Source organism: Silurus meridionalis, chromosome 26, assembly GCF_014805685.1.
Source record: "Silurus meridionalis isolate SWU-2019-XX chromosome 26, ASM1480568v1, whole genome shotgun sequence".
NCBI classification, from domain to species: Eukaryota; Metazoa; Chordata; class Actinopteri; order Siluriformes; family Siluridae; genus Silurus; species Silurus meridionalis.
In genome coordinates, this window is record NC_060909.1 from 18238491 (window position 1) to 18259505 (window position 21015).

The 21015-nt window shown below is 42.5% G+C and overlaps 2 protein-coding genes across 2 annotated transcripts in view; one reads left to right on the plus strand and one right to left on the minus strand.

Moving 5' to 3' along the window:
• pla2g6 (phospholipase A2, group VI (cytosolic, calcium-independent)) overlaps positions 1 to 8875 on the minus strand; it is a 9349-nt gene extending 474 nt beyond the window's left edge. Inside the window, 18 exon segments of the mRNA XM_046840415.1 lie at positions 1 to 635; positions 1217 to 1290; positions 1454 to 1621; positions 1738 to 1892; positions 2271 to 2407; positions 2814 to 2964; positions 3173 to 3336; positions 3559 to 3646; positions 5057 to 5089; positions 5092 to 5172; positions 5784 to 5892; positions 6015 to 6197; positions 6280 to 6376; positions 6583 to 6770; positions 6851 to 7031; positions 7164 to 7379; positions 7648 to 7853; positions 8729 to 8875. The exon segment at positions 1 to 635 is cut by the window's left edge and continues 474 nt beyond it. Coding sequence (XP_046696371.1) covers positions 491 to 635; positions 1217 to 1290; positions 1454 to 1621; positions 1738 to 1892; positions 2271 to 2407; positions 2814 to 2964; positions 3173 to 3336; positions 3559 to 3646; positions 5057 to 5089; positions 5092 to 5172; positions 5784 to 5892; positions 6015 to 6197; positions 6280 to 6376; positions 6583 to 6770; positions 6851 to 7031; positions 7164 to 7379; positions 7648 to 7847 — 2370 coding nt within the window. The 5' untranslated portion in view covers positions 7848 to 7853; positions 8729 to 8875 and the 3' untranslated portion in view covers positions 1 to 490.
• A 356-nt stretch (positions 8876 to 9231) lies between these two features.
• Positions 9232 to 16816, plus strand: cbx6a (chromobox homolog 6a). The gene is made up of 5 exons (XM_046840416.1): positions 9232 to 9420; positions 11164 to 11207; positions 11333 to 11398; positions 11907 to 11973; positions 12634 to 16816. The coding sequence occupies exons 1-5, from the start codon at positions 9352 to 9354 to the stop codon at positions 13756 to 13758; spliced, it is 1371 nt and encodes a 456-aa protein (XP_046696372.1). The 5' UTR covers positions 9232 to 9351; the 3' UTR covers positions 13759 to 16816.
• Positions 16817 to 21015: the final 4199 nt, after the last annotated feature.

Here is a 21015-nt window from a genome sequence, read left to right on the forward strand (position 1 = left end):
TTTTAGATGTCTGTGTAAGCTAAATGTTTATTAGCATCTTCTTGGAGCTGAATTTCCTTAGTTTTGGATTTGGCGTCCATGTTGTTAGAGAAACTATCATTTGTTTCGGCCAATAGGATTCAAGAATCGTGTCCTAAACTCAGCTAAAGAACTCGAGATTTTGAGCAACTCTAGATTTTTTCCATAAAAATTGTTCCTTCATGCAGTTTGAAACGTACTGGAATCACGATTGGATGGATTGGATCCACATGATGGATTCAAAATGAACCAGAACGATTAAGATTCTTCATATTGTTACCAGTATTCGGTATGTTGTGGGTGCACTGGCCGGTCACTGTCCTCTGATTGGTTACAGTTGATCATGTGACTTTTTTATAAGGAGGTATTGAGTAATACTGGGTGTTTTTATTCATGCACTCTTACTGTCACTGCTCTCTGTGTGTGTGTGTGTGTGTGTGTGTGTGTGTGTGTGTGTGTGTGTGTGTGTGTGTTAGGGCCGCAGGAGCTGCTGCGCAATGGTGTGTATGAGCTCGCGGTTCTCATAGAGGTACATCTGCGTCTCCCACAGCATGTTCACCAGAACTTCATCACTCACTTCATCCAGGAGGACCTCGCTGGAGAGCTGAGGACTCAACCTGAGAGAGAGAGAGAGAAAGAGAGAGATAGACATGAAGGAGGGAGGGAAAGAACAATAGAGTGAGTGAGCGCGATTGGGAGGGAGAGGGAGAGATTTAGTGCATAAGAGATAAACGAGAAGGAGAGTAATAGAGGAAGAGAGACAAAATGAAAGACAAAGAGGGAAAGCGAGAGCACATACATAGAAAAGAAAAAGAGAACAAGAACAGGAGAGCGAGAGAGACATCAAGTAAGGAGACAGAAAATGAGATAGAAATAGAGAAAAGAAACAGTGTGAGAGAAAGAGAGAGAGGAAAAGGCATGGGGAGAGAACCAGAGAATGAGAGAAAGACAAGAAGGAGAGAGGAGAGTAAAGAAAAACTCAGAAAAGGGAGAAGGAAGTGAGAAGGTGAAAAATCAGAGCATGGGACAGACATACACACAAAGAAAAGCAGAAAGAGAGGGAGAGAACGAGAGAAATAGCGAGAGAGAAAGAATAAATAAGAGCAGGAGAGAAGGAGAGACAGAATACATATTTTCAATACAGTACACTACTAATTGTGTGTAAATTAAACACACACACACACACACACACTCCTACCTGTAATAGTTTATATCGGTCATTTCACACCAGGCTCTGGCTCGGTCTACTGCACACCCATCTGAGTCAGTGCACTACAAAACACACACACACACACACACACACACACACACACACACACACCTTAATTAAGTACACTGTGAAACAAAACAAGCGTGTCATTGTTTTACCACATGTAGACCATTATATTTATTTCTGTGAGTGTGTGTCTGTGTGTGTGTGTGTGTGAACACATACACAGTCCACCAGCATCTTGCCGAGCTCTTTGACTCCTACGAAGCTCTTCGCCAGCTCCAGAGGGTTTGAGGGTCTGAACACGTCTACAGAGTTTACCGCCACCTGTGGGGGTTTCCCCGTACCCAGAGACACCACCACACCCAGACGACACACCTCATCCCCCCGACTCTGCAACACACACACACACACACACTATAAATAAGGTATAAAGAAGTTATAGAAAAACAATCAGTATCTTATTTTCTCTATTACCACACAGGTGTGTGTGTGTGTGTGTGAGAGACCTGAGCCTTCAGTGATTTGTTGTACTGGTGGATCTCAGTCATGGCGTCCAACGTGGGGTTATTAGCCAGCAGCCCGCCGTCCAGAAAGCGTCCCATTGGTCGAAAATATGTAGGGGCGGCGCCACTGGAACGAGCTGCGCGCCACACAACCTGCTCTAAAAGAGAGAGAGAGAGAGAGAGAGAGAGAGAGAGAAAGTACATAACAGACACATATCAAGGAATATAAATGAAAAGGAAAAAAAAAAGGAAAAAGTCCCGGGTGAAGTGTAAAACACATTCATAGTGTCTCGCTCAGTGTGACCTTTTTCTCTCTCTCTCTCACACACACACACACCTTCATCCGTCACCTTCCTACGCTTTCTGACAGGTTCCTGAGTGAATCCCACTATCAACACATCCTCATCCTGCCAGCCTGCAACAACAACACTGACGCTGAGGGGCCGAGACGAGACGAACCAGGTGGGAAAACTTTACTGTGGGGAAATTCAAAGCTCATATACATGTGTGTGTGTTTATCACTGTGTGTGTGTTACCTTGTGGGATGGTGAGGGGTCTGAAATTGGCTGTAGAAGCGTACGGAGGGTCTCGTTGGGTGGTGGGAGCTTCGTAATTTCTGAAGATGTGCAACTCCCCGGGGTGTCTGTCTGCCAAAACACTAGTGACCATCACTCTGAGAGAGAGAGAGAGAGAGAGAGAGAGAGAGAGAGAGAGAGAGAGAGAGAGAGAGAGAGAGAGGGAGAGAAAGACAAACAGGTAAGCAGACAGACAACCAAACAAACAGTCAGAGAAACATGTAGACAATAAGACAGACAGATAGGTAGACAGACAAGTAAACAATCAGGCCGACAGGTAGGCATACAAGTAGTCAGACAGACAGGTAAACAGACATAGTCAGAGAGACAAGTATTCAGACAGACAGACAGACAGACTTTTTCTTTTTTCAAATTTTCTTTTTAAATACATTGTTCCATGTTCTTGAATGTTCTCATGATAAGCTACTCTATATTGTATATTATGTTAATTATATTGCCATATAGCTTATCCCAAAACCCACACACACACACACACACACTCACTTGGGGTATTTGACCTCGGTCATCTTGGTGTCCTCTCCAAACTCCTGCTTAAGGAAATCCTCCAGCGGCCCCGACTCATACGGCCGCGAGCCTTTAAACACTTGATCTTTCATCCGGAAATACAGACAGCGCAGGTACTCCATGGATTTTCCTACACACACACACACACACACACACACACACACACACACACACACACACACACACACACACACAAATATAAACGAAATCAATGCAAGATGAACAAGTTCCACTCCAGGTGTCTGCCCCAATACATGATTAAAGCTTTACATTATTATACTGAAATATAAGCAGTAAACAGCTAAACGGTAAACGTTTCGGATGTAATCTTCACCCACCGTGGACGACGGCGAGAGCCAGGATGCCGCCGGTGCTGGTTCCAGCCACCCAGTCGAAGAGCTCTCGTACAGGCCGCTTCGCTTCCTTCTCTAAAGTGATCAGCAGCTGGATCAGAACCAAGCCTTTGATACCTCCTCCATCCAGACACAGCAATCTGTCCATCCTATACACACAGAAATTCAGCCCATCCTCATTACAGACCTAGAAGCCTCTAACTGCTACATTTCTTCATCAAATCCCTCATCAGCTAATCAGAAACAAGTATGTGATGTCATCCATTACACATATATTCTACTTTTGACAAAACAGTGTATGTTACATTTATTTTAATAACTGGATTAAAATCCAATTCATTTCCTTCTCTGAATATTCATCCGCTACGTACTTTTCACTCGTCCTGAGTCCGTCCACTTCGGTGTAGCCTTGACTCATAGCGGAGATGGCGGCCGCAGCGTGAATGAGGTCATTAATCCCTGACAGCAAAAACCACATTAGGGGTCAGACAAAGTTCATGCTGATGCTGCTTTGATGGACTTGTAAGTAGTAGGACAGAAGCGTTACAGCAAAGAAAACCTAAGCCACTCGTCAAAAGGCAAACATGACGCACCAAACGACTATTTAGATTTTACAGATCCTACATAAATAAAATAAATTAATGGTACACTGTGTAAAATGTAAATAAAAACAGAATGCAATTAGAATTATAATACAATTTTATAGATCCATATTTCATTCACAATCAAACTATAAACATGAACCCTAATGGGAGAAGCCGAAAGAAGAAGAAGAAACAAAATCATATCAAATGTTTACTTAAAAGAGAAAATATCATTTTAATGAAACAAACAAAAAAAGAGATAATTTTGATGTTGATGGCTGCAACGCGTCTCAAAAAAATTGAAAAAGCGCAAAAAAAAAAAATAAAGTTTGGGAAAAGTGAGTGTTAATAAAATCTAAGTTACAAATGACTGCTAACCAAGTAATAAAGTTAATCGACAACAAGTCAATAAGATGAACTGCAAGTAAGATTTGTGCTGAGGCAAATTGGAAAACTCTTCTGTCTTCTGTAACCATGGACACCATGTTCTCCAGACTAAAGAGGAAAGGGACCATCTGGCTTGTTATCAGCGCTAGTATCACTGACGGTACAGGAGTGCATTAGTGCCTGTGGAATGAGCAGCTCACACATTCAGAAAGGCTGAATGCTATAGACAGGTTTTAGAGCAACAAATGCTTACATTCAGAAAACGTCTTTTTCATTAAAGGCCTTGCTATTTGCATACTGCATCTATTACAATAGCATGACTTTGTAGTATAAAGAGTCCGGGTGCTGAACTGACCTGCCTGCAGTCTGGACCTTTTACCATTTAAAAACATCAGGTGTATCAAACGAAAAAACACAACAAAGGAAACCCAGAACTGTTGAGAAGCTTTGATCCTGTGTCAGATACAACATTCCTCTCCCAAAACTTCAGCAACTGGTCTCCTCGATTCGCAAATGTATTCCGACAGAAGACGTGATGCTACACAGTGGTAAACGTGGCCCTGTCCCAACGTTTTCGAGACGTTTTGCAGCCAAAATCAAAACGACCTTGTTTTTTCCTTAAAATGGTAAATATTCTCAGTTTAAACATTTTATGTTTTCTATGCTCTATTGTGAAAAAAATATGAGTTTATGAGATATGCGCATTATTGCATTCTGTTTTTATTGACATTTTAGTTCCAACTGAAAATTGAGGTTGGAATATTAGCAATACTTATAGAGACTTACATACTGACAGAAACAGACATGAGAGGACGCAGGAAGATGAAGAAGGATCTACAGTCCAGGAGGAGGGAGGAGCTTAGTTAGGTGGGCATGGTTTATTTTTTTATTTTTTTACCTATAGACAGGGGTGTTGGTCTTTTGGTGATATGGGTTGGGAAGTCGGGGAGGGCGGGCCGCATCGCTCCACCCCGACGCACTGCAGCATCTTCAGCAACACCTTACGGTTGGGGCCTTTAAGCAAAGCCAAGGGTTCGAAACATGCAGATGTACAACACACACACACACACATGCATTAACACACACCAGGAGAGGAAATGGAGGGTAATGGGAGGAATATGAGAGAGAGAGAGAGAGAGAGAGAGAGAGAGAGAGAAAGAATGTTAAATAAACTGAACCCATTTATGCTCAAGCTTATTATTTGTATTTTATTTTATTTTTCTGCTCCCTGTTGGTTCTGTAATTAATAATTCTGTTCCTAATAATAGAGATGTCAATTAAATGCGAAGAAAGAAAATGTTGATTTTTGGGCGAAAATGGGTTACAATTTGATTGTATTCATGCAAACTTTGGGGCTCTACAGAGATTAAGACAGGATTTCCACCGAGTTCCTGTTCGTAGAAATTCTGTTGATTCGACAAAACAGAAACCCTTGAAAACACCATGCAGTGAGACCAATAATAATATTAATAATCACATATAAAAATTTACACTGCCAGAGTGTGTTACAGAAAGTCTAGTATGCAGATATATAACACACACACACACACACACACACACACACACACACACACACACACACACACAACATGCACAAGCGCCTCCCAAGCCTGTTTCTGTCTGACCCTTGCTGGAGCGGGCTGCGATCAAGCCTGGTGTCTCGCCCAGGTTGTTGTGGATCTCCATGTCAGCTCCGAAAACGATCAATGCTTTTATTAGGTCCATGTGGTCCAACTGCTTGGGAAAATAAAACAATTAAAATTTCTCACCGACACACACACACACACACACACACACACACACACACACACACACACAAAGACACACACTTTCCCTCACACAAACACACACCGCACCTTCATGGCCAGGTGCAGAGCCGTGTTCCCGTCCACACACCTGATGTTAGGGTTGGCTCCGTGGATGAGCAGCGCCATGGCGGCATCGTAGCGCCCCTTCTTGCTCAGGATGTGTAACGGACTTTCGCCAGTTTTGCTGAGGTAGTTTACGTTGCACTCGTGGTCCAGCAGGAGGCGACTCATCTGCACATGGAACGGGAATAAAAACATCAGACGAAAAAAAAAAAAGCACGTTTCAATGTTGAACTGTGGAAGTGCAGCTGACTTCTGCGTTTTTGGCCCAGTGGAGAGGGGTTCCGCCATATACCGGGTCCTCGGCCTGGAGCTGATTCGGATCGGCAGCCAGAATGACCTCTGCGCAGCTGGACAGAGAAAAAGAGAAAGAGGAATGAATGGATAGTTTATATTTCATTGGTAATTAAAAATAGAACTATCCACATATGCGCTATAAATGCCGTTCAAGAAGTTCCAACTTTCTGTCCTTCACTAACTTTCCTCAAAAAACTCTGATTATGGCCTTTACAGAGGGTGGACTGATACCAACATACACTGAGGACAATATCCTCACCCCTTGGAGCTGTACTTCATGGCCATGTGGATCGGGTAGCCGACGCCCCCGACAATGTCGCTCCGAGCCCCGCCTCCCATCAGCGCCCTGGCCGTATCGGTCTTTCCTAACCGGCACGCGACGTGCAGCGGTGTCTCTCCGGCCAGGTTCAACTCGTTTACACCGGCGCACAGCTGAGAGCACAGGACCTGAGAGGACACGGGAGATCGTATCGTATGTGATCGTACACAGTTTAATCTCAGGTGATTCCAGATGCAACGCCACTCACCTCCACGACGACTGCCGAGTCCTGCTTGGCTGCACAGTGCATCGGCGTGTTGCCGTTCTTATCTCGGATGTCTGTGCGAGCCTGGCATTCCTCGATCAGCTCTCGCACGCAGCTCACCTCACCGCGCTCGCACGCCAGGTGCAGCGGGGTCTGGCCCTGAGCGTCCCGTATGTTCATCTGACTAAAAAAGTTCCACCACATGGTACATCAATTTGAATCCAAAATATCCCCAAAAAAAAACTAATTTACTCCTAATCTAAACTTTGACCTTTGCTTTTTAGCACCCCCACACCCCCGAATCCCACCACCTCACCCCAGTACATGGTTGTGCTTCAAGCATTCGCGCAGACCGGTATCCACGGCAATGTGGGCGGAGCTCCAGTCCGGATGGTTCCGTAGACAATCGACAATCTGCTGCAGCGTCTCGGGTTTGAGGGGCGGACGGAGGGTTTCATAAAAGGGGCGGAGCTTGAGGGCGTACTGAGGGAACCAGTTTGCGGCGTCTTCCTCCGACGTCACCTGGAACAACCTGAGGTGAGTGGCGGGAAAAAAAATGCATGCTATGAATTGTTATTGTTCGTAATAGTATAAAGTCCACACACACACACACACACACACCCACAATACGCTCCATTTAACATAAAGCCTGATGAACCTGCATTTCAGGTTTCTGATGCTCTCTATATGTGGTACAAGCAAATTTCATGTTTAGTTCAGATGGCAACCAGCCCATTTTGTACATTTTGCTCAAACCTGGTTTTAGACGTTTAGAGGGAAAAAAACGCTCCAACACAGACCTCAGTGCCATAACGTTGTTGTCAGACATGATGAGGACGCAGTCCCAGGATTTAGAGGAAGTGTCCCTGTAGAGCACCGTCCTCCCGTCCTGCTGCATCTTGACCTTCGTCCTGTACTCGGACAGCTGGACCTCCCGGACCCGGTATGGGTTGGTGAACACATTGCTCACTGTCCCGATGATGCGTCCCAGGAACTGCATTTTGATCTGAAAGAAAAGACAGTAATAAAGAGGCTTCGGTTTGACATCATTGTAGCTGTGAGATGCACTCGTCGGGGTCGAAGTCCTGCGTTGGATTACTAATGCGGTCATGAAACCCACGTGTAGTGCGAGTCGCAATCCTAGGGGTCGAAGCCCTGCTTTGCATTACTAATACTATCAAGACACACACATGTAGCTGTAAGTGGCGATCTTAGGGGTCCAAGCACCTTTGGTTTACTGTTAGAAAGTCCTATGGGTCTCCAAGCGCGGCACTGTATTACAGCTACACCATTTATTGTCTTTAACTTTGACAGCAGACAATTGGCCAAGATCTTCACTTCGGTTTGAGGCGATGCTTCGTAAAATTGCCTTACGGAATCCTGTATATGACCTGATCAGCCTGTGCACACTGATTGTGTATCGATTCTTCTTTACTGATTAGAACGTAGGTCTGGCATTTTAGTGTCATTTTGAACTTTAACCCTGTAGATGTTGAAGTTTGGAGGTGACTGAGATTAGACTGTAGTTCCAGGTCAGATGTCCTTATATGGTGAGTGGGCGTGGCTTTTGTTCTAGACCAAATACACAAACAGCTGAAAGTGAAAGTAACAAGTTCAGCAGAAACACAGAGACACGGGTGTAATGAATGTGCAGAATCGAACGCACACACAATTTTCCTGTCATGTTTTACAAAAAGAAAAACAAATAAAGTCTGGTTTCCATTAAACAAACACGTTTAAGACGAGAACAAACTCCAGACTGGCCCTGAACCACCATGTCTTCACGAGACACCAAACCCACAGCACATATTACTTTTATTTCAGCGTCATATCTTTATTTTTACATTGATGTATGAATACATGCAGCGTTAATCCTCTTACCGCGGAGTTAACCAGGCCGCTTCATCCGCTCGGGATTATCCTCTGACGGATGGATGAGCTGCAGCTGCTGGTCTCACTTTTGACAGAACTTCCACTCCACCATCCTTGACACACTTTACCCGCTTTTGAGTGACGCACGGGCCAACAAATGAGATTTTTGGAAACACATCCCGCCTCCCGATTTAACCAATCAGCGTTGGATGTCCGCCACAAAAAAGGCGGGAATACTACCAGATAGTAGCGCTTTAAGGTTAGGTTGTACTAAAAAAAAAAAACCTGTTTTTTTAAGACCCGGATGATCTTCCTGATTGGTCAAAAACGAATCCTGTTGTGAGTTTAAAGCGTTAATACAAAAACTCGATTAAATTGGAACATTCTATTAAAATTTTATGTTTAATTCCTGCCTTTAAAGACGTTGCCAGGGGTTACAAGGAGGAGTGACCTGACCTAAAACACGTGACGCGATGCTCTCTTTCCTCTCCTCTCTCTTTGGTTGCTCCCATGTCAGCCGTGTGTGTGTGTGTGTGAGTGAGAGTGAGTAAGTGTGAGTGTGTGTCGCCGCCGCCTGGACAGCGGGAGAAAAGGAATCGTCCGGGGGGGAAGAGAAAACCGGAGTAAAAAGCATGGAGCTGACGGCGATCGGGGACCGAGTTTTCGCCGCCGAGGCGATCCTCAAGCGCCGCGTGCGAAAGGTGAGGAAGCGGCGGGCGTTGGTTTCTTTTTTAATTATTATTATTATTTAAGCAGGCGCGCGCTGAGAAAGAAAAAAAAGAGAGAGAGAGAGAGCGAGAGAGAGAGAGAGGGAGGGAGGGGGAGAAGGAACCGAGGCGCTCGAGCCCCTTTAACTAAAAAGGAGGGAGGCCTAGTTTTTGGCGGATTTTCACCCCATCCGTGTGCATCGCACGCAAAACAATATTTCGATCGTCAATAGCGATTAAAGAAACAGAGCGCGCGCGCGGAATCGACGCTTGAAGCTCGGCGCGTGCACGGATGCATCGATCACAGCACCCACACTGGTGGAAAAAAAAAGAACAAGTGTGTGTGTGTGTGTGTGTGTGTGTGTGTGTGTGTGTGTGGGTTTGCACGAAGAAAAAAGTGCACAGCATGCAGCCACGGAATCCGTGCAAGCAAGCCGCAGTGTGCATGAGCAAGCTCTGTGATGTGACCTTCTTGAGCCATTCATTTAATCATATCACACACACACACACACACACACACACACACAGACACAAGGTCGCATCACCACCACCACTAATCATCCAGCCAGCCTGTAGTGTGTATGACTGCATCATGACATGCTTATTGCACAGTCACAGGAAGAAGAACAGCAGAGGAACCAAAGTCCTGAAAGTGCCACCAGACAACACACACACACTTTTCCTTGGCAAAATGATTTCTTACCATCCCGTCATCTATATAACTTTTGTGTATATCTTTGATTCCTCCAAACTTTTTGGATTTTGGATGTCCAAGATGGCCGCCCTCATTACCTCAGGCATCTTGAAGGACTGGATATGGTTTGAGGTGGAGGTCTGGTGGTCTGTTTTGTTTTAAAACCCTAATCCCATCACTCCCATGTGAAAACCGCTGTTTAACCTCCGACTAGAACGAAGCAGTTGAACGTAGGAACGAATGCAAATGAAGCAAGTATTGAAGCGAACACTATAGAAATGGTACCATATCAGATATCGGCGTCACGTCCGCTATCAGACTGAGCGTGCTTGGCAAAATTATTCTTGTAAACGTTGCACACTGGTAACTTCTACATTTGTTTTCAATGCTGAAAACAACCAAACTTGGTGTTGATGTCAGGAAACGACTGTGGACTGACAAGAAATCAAAAAAGTGTCCATGTTTCGTGCAAGAGACTGTGGAGAACCCGAATAAGGAGGTTCCCTTGAGGTTGGTGATGACAGACGGCTGTACCGTCCGGCCGACACCGTTTTTCCCCCCGAGGTGGTTTAATTTTTAAATTTAATTTGTCGCTTTAATTGCGTCATCAGGTTCCTATTGGTTCTTGGTTTTACAGTCGTTGTAGGAGAAGTCACCCGCAGGAAAGAGTCTGAAATTTCTGCCACAAAATGATTGTGACGGCTGTTAATCGCCTGTCTGCGAACAAACCGCCAATCAAAGTCTTCAGATTTTACCCTCGGATTATAGGATTTTCAAAATTTGTCTCAGACGACCAGCGATGAGACGATGAGCAATTGAGGGTTAAGAGCCTCGCTCAAGGCCACAGCAGTGGCAGCTCAGGGATTTGAAATCAAGACCTTCCAATCGGAAGTCTAACATCTTATCCACTGAGCTACCACTTTTCCATTTTCTATGAGAACTCAAGATGAAAGACTGTTAATTGTTGAATAAAGTGTATAATAAATTGTATAAGTGTTTTTTCTTCAACATGAGTAATTTGTGCTGTTTTCTTGTTCCACAAGGGCAACATTGAATACTTGGTGAAATGGAAAGGATGGGCGCTGAAGTAAGTTAAGATTGAATCAAATTATTATCAAATTGGCGTGTTGTAAACTTCATGTCACCGCCATCTGCACTTAAAGACGCACGGTTTAACCTTTAATCATTAACGCCTTCGGGTTCGATTTGCAGGTACAGCACATGGGAACCCGAGGAGAACATCCTGGACGCTCGGCTCATCACGGCGTTCGAGCAGAAGTAGGTTCCACAATTAGTCTTTTTATTTAGAAAAAAAAAAAAAATGCACTGTTCCCAGATCAGCCATTGTACTCGATCACAGTTTTTATTCTTTTTTTGTTTGTTTCTTACCACAAGTCACTTTACATTTTAATCCTGTAGGAAAACAGCTACTTTTTAAAACACTCAAAAGACATTTTATTTGCCCACGGCGGAGCTTCCAGTAAAATAAAACTTTTTCAGAATTTATTTTTACCTCCCATTCGTCGGGGTATGATCCAGGAACACAAACATGCAGAATAAAGTGTTGGTGAAACAATAAACTTTAGCAAGTGGATAAGAGAAATGAGAATGCCTGGTTATGATGCTGCATTGTAAAAATGAATAATAGTTTTTATTTTAGATGGATACAATCAGATCAAAGCAGCTCAAACCCTATTGATGTTCCTGCCTTCCTAGCTTCATTCTCCTCTCACCAAATTGTATATACCTTACAGTATAATAATGCAATTTTCCCTCGTTTCTACAGGGAACGTGAACAAGAGCTGTACGGCCCGAAGAAGCGGGGACCGAAACCAAAAAACTTTGTGCTCAAGGTTCGAATTTTTCTTCGTTCCACATCAATGCTCTTTATTTTGAATTTATTTTAGCTGTCCATCCTTCCCTGCATTTCCCAAGAATAACGACCTTCATTACATGGCAAATAGTCTAATAAACGCTGCTGGTGTCTTTATGCCATGGAGGATTTTGGAAGTTTCCTTAGCCTTGGCTCGAGTGTGCTGACTGGGGAACTTCAGTAGTTGTTTTCATAGTCAGAGACAATAAATGTGTATAAATGTCATCCCAGCCCTGTGAGATCAGTAACGCTGGAGAGAAAGCTCCAGAAAAAACCTGGAAACCTGGTTTGAGTGCTGCACCTTTAACATCCAAACAACATTGAGGCATTTTGATCAGGAGTTCTAGAAAGTACCCTGTGTTAAAGAACATACTGGTGTTGGAGTTAGACATATTATTTTTGTTCTCTATATAATGTATTTAAGCAGCAAGAAAGTTCACCAGGTTAAATCATATATATATACTCAGACTAAAACATTTTTCAACTACATGGGGCTTTCATTTGAACCTCCCCAAGTAGAACCTCTTTAGAAAAATAAATATCTCCCTGATTTTTTACAATGTGGATACATCTTATCTTTATAATGTACACATTTAGGTTACGTAAACCAGTGTGAAAAAAAATAAAAATTTCCCCACAGGCACGTGCTCAAGCAGTGGACACGTCGACTCGGAGCTCCAGTACTCGTCAAGCCCCTTCAAGCTCCTCCTCCCCCTCCCCAGGTCCTCCTAACCCTCCGTCATCATCATCCCTGGCACCAACACCAAGGTTGCACTCTTTGGCTGCCTCGCACAAGCTCAAAAAAGACATCCATCGTTGCCACCGCATGTCCCGCCGACCTTTGCCCCGACCCGACCCCTCAGCAAACCCAAATGGTTCCTCGATCGTCTCCCGCCTGCCGATCTCTCCGTTTTCTGAGACTGTGCGCATTTTGAACCGCAGAGTCAAGCCACGTGAGGTCAAGCGCGGTCGCATCATTCTTAACTTAAAAGTTATTGATAAGTTTGGCGGTGGGACGAACAAAGGACACCAAGGAAGGGCGCACATCCCATCTCGGAATCGCATCATCGGGAAGAGGCAAGGGGACATGCCTTACAAACCGTTTCAACCTCCCATGAAGATGCCTGGCTTTCCTATGTACGGCCAACCATTCGGGCTCCAGCCATGTCGTCCTGCTTCAGCGTCAACTGGTACGAGAACGGGATCTGCTGTCGGAAGTAAAACCAGAGGCCATTCCTCAGCAGATTCTTCCAGGGTTCAGGTCCAGTCACCTCCTTCTCCTGACAGTGATGCTTCCACTTCACCACAAAACCAGCCTCGTCGACAACAAGCGCAGCTCTCTGCAACTTCATCTTCGGCACTCGGCACAGAAACCTCATCCGAAGCTCATAATCAATCTACCAGCACCGTAACTGGATCTTCCGCACCTTGTCTACCTTCCTCTCCCCCGCTCTCGTCGTCTTCTTCATTATCGTCCTCACCAGAAGAGAAAAAAGCAAGGGCACCGAATCTCCCCTGTGTGGCTAGGGGCAGGAAAAGAAAGCCACGCCGCCGTTTTCCGAGATCCGATCCCTCCTGTGATGGCACTGTGCCGGAACGAGGTGACCCTGACTGGCATCCTAAGCGGACACCGAGCTGCGCCAATGTTGTTGTTGCCAATGTTGCGAGTAACCATCTTACCGTCACCATTAAGGAGTTCTGCCAGTCTAGAGCTACTTCCGGATCACCATCCCAAGCCGAGAATGCCAAAGCTTCCACCACCTAGTCTTCTCCAGTTACTTCAAATAGTAACCCCATTGACCCCAACAAGAACTTGCCATAAAAATATTCCCAAAAAGAACCAACGTTGCCATCAATGAAATTTCAACATATTTTTAAAAAGAAATGAAGTTATCTATATATATATATATATATAGACACGCAGAGACTTTAGACTCGGCTTGTCCCAAGTGTATTCCTTTCAACCGCACATAGATCACAAGATTCTGTGTCTTGCTGACCTTGTAATCCATTGACTGTGGGGAACTCTGGGGATGCAAGACGAACCAAATACCATATTGAAGTAATTTTTGCTCAATATTGCAATTGCAATAAGCCTTGCAATATATAAAAAATTGTTTGTTGAATCCTCAATATGGTTTGGCAGACAGGAATCGGTTAGAGGGCTTGTCTGCGTATCGGCAGACCAGCAATACCGTCAAAACTTCAGTACTGCAAATGTCAATAGATTTGCAATAGCAATTAATGAGATACATTCATTACATTTAACCCTGGAACCGTGCCTGCTTTTGGTGCTGTCAGTGCTGTCGACACCTTAGCATAAGCAGTGAGTGCGAGTAAGTTATGCTTTGGTGTGGAATGCAGCGTGTATTGTTATCAGTCCATCCTTCTCCAATGTAGACTATTTATTTGCACGCACAATGCAAGACCCTTCTAGCAAACTTTCAAGTCTGCCCTTGTTGTTCTACACCCTTACCGATAGAGATGTCTACAAAGACTTTCAACTGCCAGTGGTTTCACAGTTACACCAAGGACTGCATCTCAAAATTGCTACTGTACATCATTTCTCCTCCCTGTTTCCTGGAGTCGTATTTGCCTTTTTCAGTAACCATACTGTGTATTTGGTGTGATTGGTGTTTTGTTGGCTTTCAACAGATGTTGGACTGGTTTGAGAACTGGAAAGCTTTACTTAGGTTCTACAAAAGGATAGATTTGATTGGCCAAACCTTGAATGACGACTATTTTTGCTGCGTCCGATTCCATTTTGAAAGAATTCTTAATGCTTTTCTGATACATCTGACCACGTTTCATCTCAAACTGGTCCAGCAGTTGAGCTTTTGGTCCAATTGGGTGCTAGCATTGAAAAATCAGACCTGGGATAAAAACAGACACTTTTTTTCTGTTATTCTGAGCTTCCAGCAAAAGGGCTCAATTGAATGTGAATGGCGTTTATATTTGTTTTGTTTTTATCTGGGTTTTCACACGCATACAACTGAAACCCCATGAATTCGTATTGAAAACGGTTTTTGGACTGATTCCGCAAACCCATTGCATCATATTTATGTCTGCTTTATGAAAAAATAAATGAAGTTTGGGGTGAAAAGGTTTATGCCGGAGTTCATATGGCAGCTAACTTGGCTAACTGTGGTGAAGAATAATTCAATGTGAAAAGGCTTATTTATTTATAGGACTCATTTGACAACACCAATTCGCTCTAATAATCCTTCAAAGAATGGAATTAATGTGCCTTCGGGAACTTTGGGCAGAGGAGAATATTGGGAAATGTGTTTGGGTGAGGGGGTGCTTGTAGAAATGGCTTTACATGTTGGTTTTTGTTTTAGGCCAGACTTATAGCTATTTTGTTTTTGAGGCAACATGCTTTTAAATAAATTGGTAGTGGCCAATTGGACGGTACGGGGCATTTTTTCTGTACCAGTTGGAGAACTTTTGGTGCAAAGTGAACTGTTTTAAGTAACGTTTTCTTGTTAGTATGTTGTGAGCCATTTTTACAGCTAGTTAGCTATAGTTGTAAATGAGGACCAGATTCAAATTGGTGACTAATTTTTGCCAAAATTACTATGCGAATAATTTGCAACTCGACAAGTTATGTCTAAATTGATACGAGGAAAGTTCTTTGTATTCAGAGTCTGGTTCTGCAGATTCCCCATTTTCTGCACGTCCAGTTCAGACTTGACAGAAAAGGACCGACTTGATTAGAAACTTTTTCGATCGTATGAAATGGGCAACTCCTGAGAAATTGTCTGAGGAGCGCATATATCTCAAGTTCCGCACTATTTTAGGAACCAACTCCACAACACATATGCGCAACTCAACTCCCTGAGCTGCTTCAGCTATCTAGCTGGCTGACATTGTAGTGTTTATGAATCACAATAATTTTTTTATTGCCTTTTTAACTTCAAACTCCAAAAATGGCCGATGTCCTTGCTAATAAACAAATGGCTGTTGATAGATTTTTGCTCGCAAGGTTGCCTCAAACAGTCAAACGTATTGTTTACGACATATTGTTCCGTTATCTATTATTTTTAACTCTCCCAAAAAATGAAGTTTATCCCAGGTCTGGGAAAGATGAACTCCATGACCCACTCCTTCCTCCGGTGCTGCCCCTCCACAGGGCATCTCTGTATGGTGCATCTGTGTAATATATATATATAACGGTATATGAAAGCATGTGTTGCCTTTGGCCGTGGCTTTTTTTTTTTTCCTCAAACACAGGACATGCTCCAAAGTACCGAAAGCCGAGTCTTTGTTTACCTGTGTGTAATGTGTGCTAGGAAATAGCCGTAGGAACTGCTGAGATGGTTCGTCATTTACTCGAAGTAAACCAGTGGCCTATGTTTTATATTTAATAGGGCTCAAAAAGGTTTTTGGATTTTGGACATTTGCACCACCTAATAAGACTTGGTACCTTCTGAAAGGTCTAAATGATCCGGAGGGCTTTTTCTTCTTTTTTTTTCTTTTGTTTTGTTTTGAAAACGACATTTTTGTACTGTAGGAGTGGTGTATCGAGTGCCACGTTTCTTTTATAGTCAACCTTGTTCTATTTGAGTAGTTCAGGCCGTGGGTTCGAGCGAACGATAACCCCAAACGCCAAGCTACGTGTGACCCACGAAACGTGTCTTTTATTGTTTCATGTATCGATATAAGTTGACGAGTATATTAACGATAATTATAACGTTGTAATGTATCTGATGCATGTTACTGCATAAGCCTAATTGTACAGGTCATTTGAATGTCAGTTAACGGTGTTTGCGTTGTGTTTTTCTCTTGTAGGATGCTTTTAATAAATGTCACGTGAAATGACACGCCACTGCTTTCATATGGTTTTCTTAATATTTTATTCCACAGGGATAATGAACTCCTGGATCCGATTGGACACGAGGTGTTGATTGAATTTCTATAATGGCAGTTTTAGTTCAACTATTTGTTCACGATTGACATCGCAAGTTGATCAAGGTTTTTTATTTGTTAATTTATTTTTGTAAGGAGTCTCCAGTGTCAGAGCTTTGCACCCAATTGAAAGTCTTCGGTATGGAGGACTTTTTAAAATACTTTTTAATGGAGGACTTTGTACTTTTACAGCAGAGTCAGAATCTTTTATACGAGGAACCTGGGGTTAGAACGCAGGGTGATCCATGATACAATGCCCCTGGAGCACAGAGAGTTAAGAGCCTTGTTTAAGGGTCCTACGAGTGGCAGCTTGGCGATAACTTGGCTGGAACCCCTGACCTTCTCATCGGATCCTTGACCGTTGAGCTAGCACTTCCCCCAACAAAAAAGAAAAAGCTATTTATGACCGCATTAAGGCAAGTGAGATGCAAATGCATAAATGGATCAAAGTATATATAATTCTTAAAATTAATTCAAATCTGTAATTGTTCCTTTGGTATAAGAAGAGGAAAATTACATGCTGTGATCTGGAAAATCAAATCCCAGTCATCAGAGCACACCCGGTCATGCTTTCTTCCTTCGTACTAACGTCATCAATTTAAATTCTGCCTCATGATCTGGGCCTTCCCACTGTGCAAAAGCAGCTTAGGGGATGGAGCCGAACTCTGTCCATTACATTAACTCACCGTAATCCATTTATATCTGTAGGGTTTTACTTCAGTCAATAGACTTGCAACACAGCTCCAGTGGGAGTGACAGGATAAACCTCCGCCACAGTACCTCCATGTCTGAGAGCTCGATTCTAAATTCTTGGTTTGTTCTGCCTTAAAATTTGATTATTATAAAATCCATATCCAAAGGATGCAGAGGTGAAGACATTTAGTTAGTAGTAGCATTATAGGTTTCATTTTACCCTTTGCTACAGAGGTATAAAAGAAAAAATACACTAACCTTCAGAAAAGCCAAGTCACTGAAGGGGAAAGGACTAAGAGACATGAAATAATGGATTTGCTCCTGTTATTATTTGCTCCTCTTGGTACACTTCAATTCACAAGCTTCTGTGGTTATTATAAAGCTGTTTGCCTCTGTTTTCTTCTCGTTGGTTAAGCTGTCTCGCTCAGCGACATACAAATACCAGGTTAATTTGTAGTCAGTTTTTTCGCTCCTTTTTTAAATCTTTGGTGATTGAATTATGGGTGGTTTCCTTGACTGTGTAAAATGTAAAATAAAAACAGAATGTAATAATTTGCAAGTCTCATAAACCCATATTTTTTATTCACAATAGAACTTGGACAACATATCGAATGATTAAAATGAGAAAAGTTACCATAAAAAAAAAAAAAAAAAGGGCTTTTTAAAGATAATGGCAGCAGCATGTCTCACAAAATGTCTCCTCTATTCATGGTGCATCTTGAAACAAAAAATACATTAAAGAAGTTTTTTTTAAAGCAATATAAGTAATATTTTCAGTTCTATTGTGAATAAAATGTGGGTTAATGAGATTTGCAGATCATCACATTCGGTTTTCATTTACATCTTTTTTTTGTTTGTTTTTTTTTTAACATCATTTACAACTTTTTGAAATTGTTGGAAGGGTTGTAGAACAAACAGTACCTGATGATTTTGAACGTGTCTTCATTATCATCTTTTTCTTTTTTTTTATTAAAGTTTCACCACTAAGCGCTTAAAAACTAAATTTAGGAACTCCAGAACTCTGTCTCCCTCTGCAGGACGCAGAGTATAAAAACCCAGTAAATACAATACAATAGTGCGAATATTAACCAGTGGTTTAGTATATACATTACCACTGATGTCCTGTGGAAACAATGCTGTTCCTAAGCTGTTCGCTTCTTGTTTTCACACTTCTCTAACCTCTCTTTGATGGCTGGAGTGTAAACTGGCTCGCTGAGGAACCTCGTGATGAGCAGAGCATAGTACCTTCTTATCCGTGATGTGACATTCTTGATGGTACCGATGTACATTTACATTTAGGGCATTAGGCACTTACAACAGAGCTCTGAAGTTTTTATCAATATTTACATGTTGATTCTGTTTTTTTAGGGCGGAGGCTAAGAATATTATCAGATTTTTTTTTTTTGAGAAATACTAATGGGGTAATGCTGAATAGGGTTGGTTTTAAGATGTCAGGAGGTGTCTAGATTGATAGTCACTCGGCTGTTTGAATGTAAATTGGATTATTTCTAACATCTGGTGTCAGAGCAGAAAAGAGTCATGATACAGAAATTCCTTTATCCCTGAGAAATGGAAGGATCAGTGGGCAGTGGTAGAAGATGAAGAGATCAGTGGTGTAGTGGTAGTGAAGGGAGAGATTGGTGGTGCAGTGGTAGTGAAGGGAGAGATTGGTGGTGCAGTGGTAGTGGATGGAGAGATCAGTGGTGTAGTGGTAGCAGAGGGAGAGATCAGTGGTGTAGTGGTAGCGGAGGGAGAGATCAGTGGTGCAGTGGTAGCGGAGGGAGAGATCAGTGGTGTAGTGGTAGCGGAGGGAGAGATCAGTGGTGCAGTGATTATATCTTTCCTATAAACATATTTATTTTCATTTGCTCCTAATCATTTTTATTGTATTACCCATAATGCATTTTATGCACACGTTCTCACAGAGGTACAATAGCGCTCATAGTAATAACTTCATTATTTCGGAATTGTAAAATTATATTATATATTTTCCCGTGACTATACTGTAGTCACATATACACAGCAAGATGAAGGGGCAAAACATTCTAAAAAGTTAGCAATAGTTGTAAAGCTCTTTCAAGTCATGTCATCATCCCCTCAAACGATTCCTGTGAGGCCTGTGTCTATTTCATCATTACATCACACCTCTCCTAAATCGAAGCCTCTGTTGAATGAAACAATTGTAGAAGGGCAGAGATCGTTTTTCAACTCAGCCTTAAACAGAACAAGAACAATAATATGAGTCAGTAAATATATGAATAATGGGATTAATTGAAAGCAAACTGATCACATTTTAACCCTTGATAGTCGTAGCTGCTTGAATATACACTGCATAATTGGATCCACAGGTCCCCGAAACACATTCTGAACTGAGGCGATGTTTCTTTCCTCATCTTCCTCTGGAATTAAACTGGAATTGAAGAGTTTTTGGTTCATGCTTCTTATAGGGAAGAATTTGAATGCAGAAATCTACAGCCTGCTTTCTAGCATTCACATTACCCTCGATTTCTGATAATGTTTTGAATTTGCCATCTGTGGGCATGTGGCAATATCTGGTTCATAATCAAATCTTCCCTGGTGGGGAAATATTCTAGCATGAGGTGAGCATCAGATCTGCGGCAGACGACTACAACACAGATGAACGTTAAATGGAAGGTACTATATAACAAGCTGTATGGTCATGGAAATCAGCCACCGATCTCACTTCCTCTGAGGAGTATGGAACTAATGTAACCGTGACCAGGAAGTCTTCAGTAGTGCTTATTTCACTGCTCTGTAGGTCTGACGTGTCTGTCAGTTTATGTTATGAGTTCATGCAGGGGCAGCACCTTGAGCATTTCTATGACTGGGTTTAGGTGGGTGGAGAGCAAATGCAGAATTATCTTCTGTTGATCCATTATTTATATAAGAAAAAAATCTATGTGGGTACATTTGAAAAATCGATTTACTCAAGTTCTTTAATCAGTAAAGTCAGTTAAACAGTTGTGCATCGTGGCACTGATGGCCAAGTTCACCTCTGCTTGGATAAACCGATTCTGGATGTTCACACTTCTTGTCCATTGCCATGCGTATGTGGGCGATTGTCACCTGATTTGAAGGATAAAACAGCAATTTTTTTGACACATTTCAGTTTTGCATTTTCTTTCTGGAAACATGGAATTCAAAATTAGAAACTTTTGTCTGGATGAAATAAAATATAAACACACTTATTTAAGGATTATTGAGCTTCAAAAGCTTCTGGATTCAATGCTAGTTTGACCAAGCATTAGCAAAGAAATCAGTTAGTCAGTCAAAAGCTAGTCAGGACTAACCAAATTAGCATTGGTTAAAGGGCATGTTGGGAAAAAAGAGATGCCCCATTCTGTATAATTCTTTGCTTACTACAGCAAATGAAAACCTTTTTCTGCACTTGTGGTTTTCT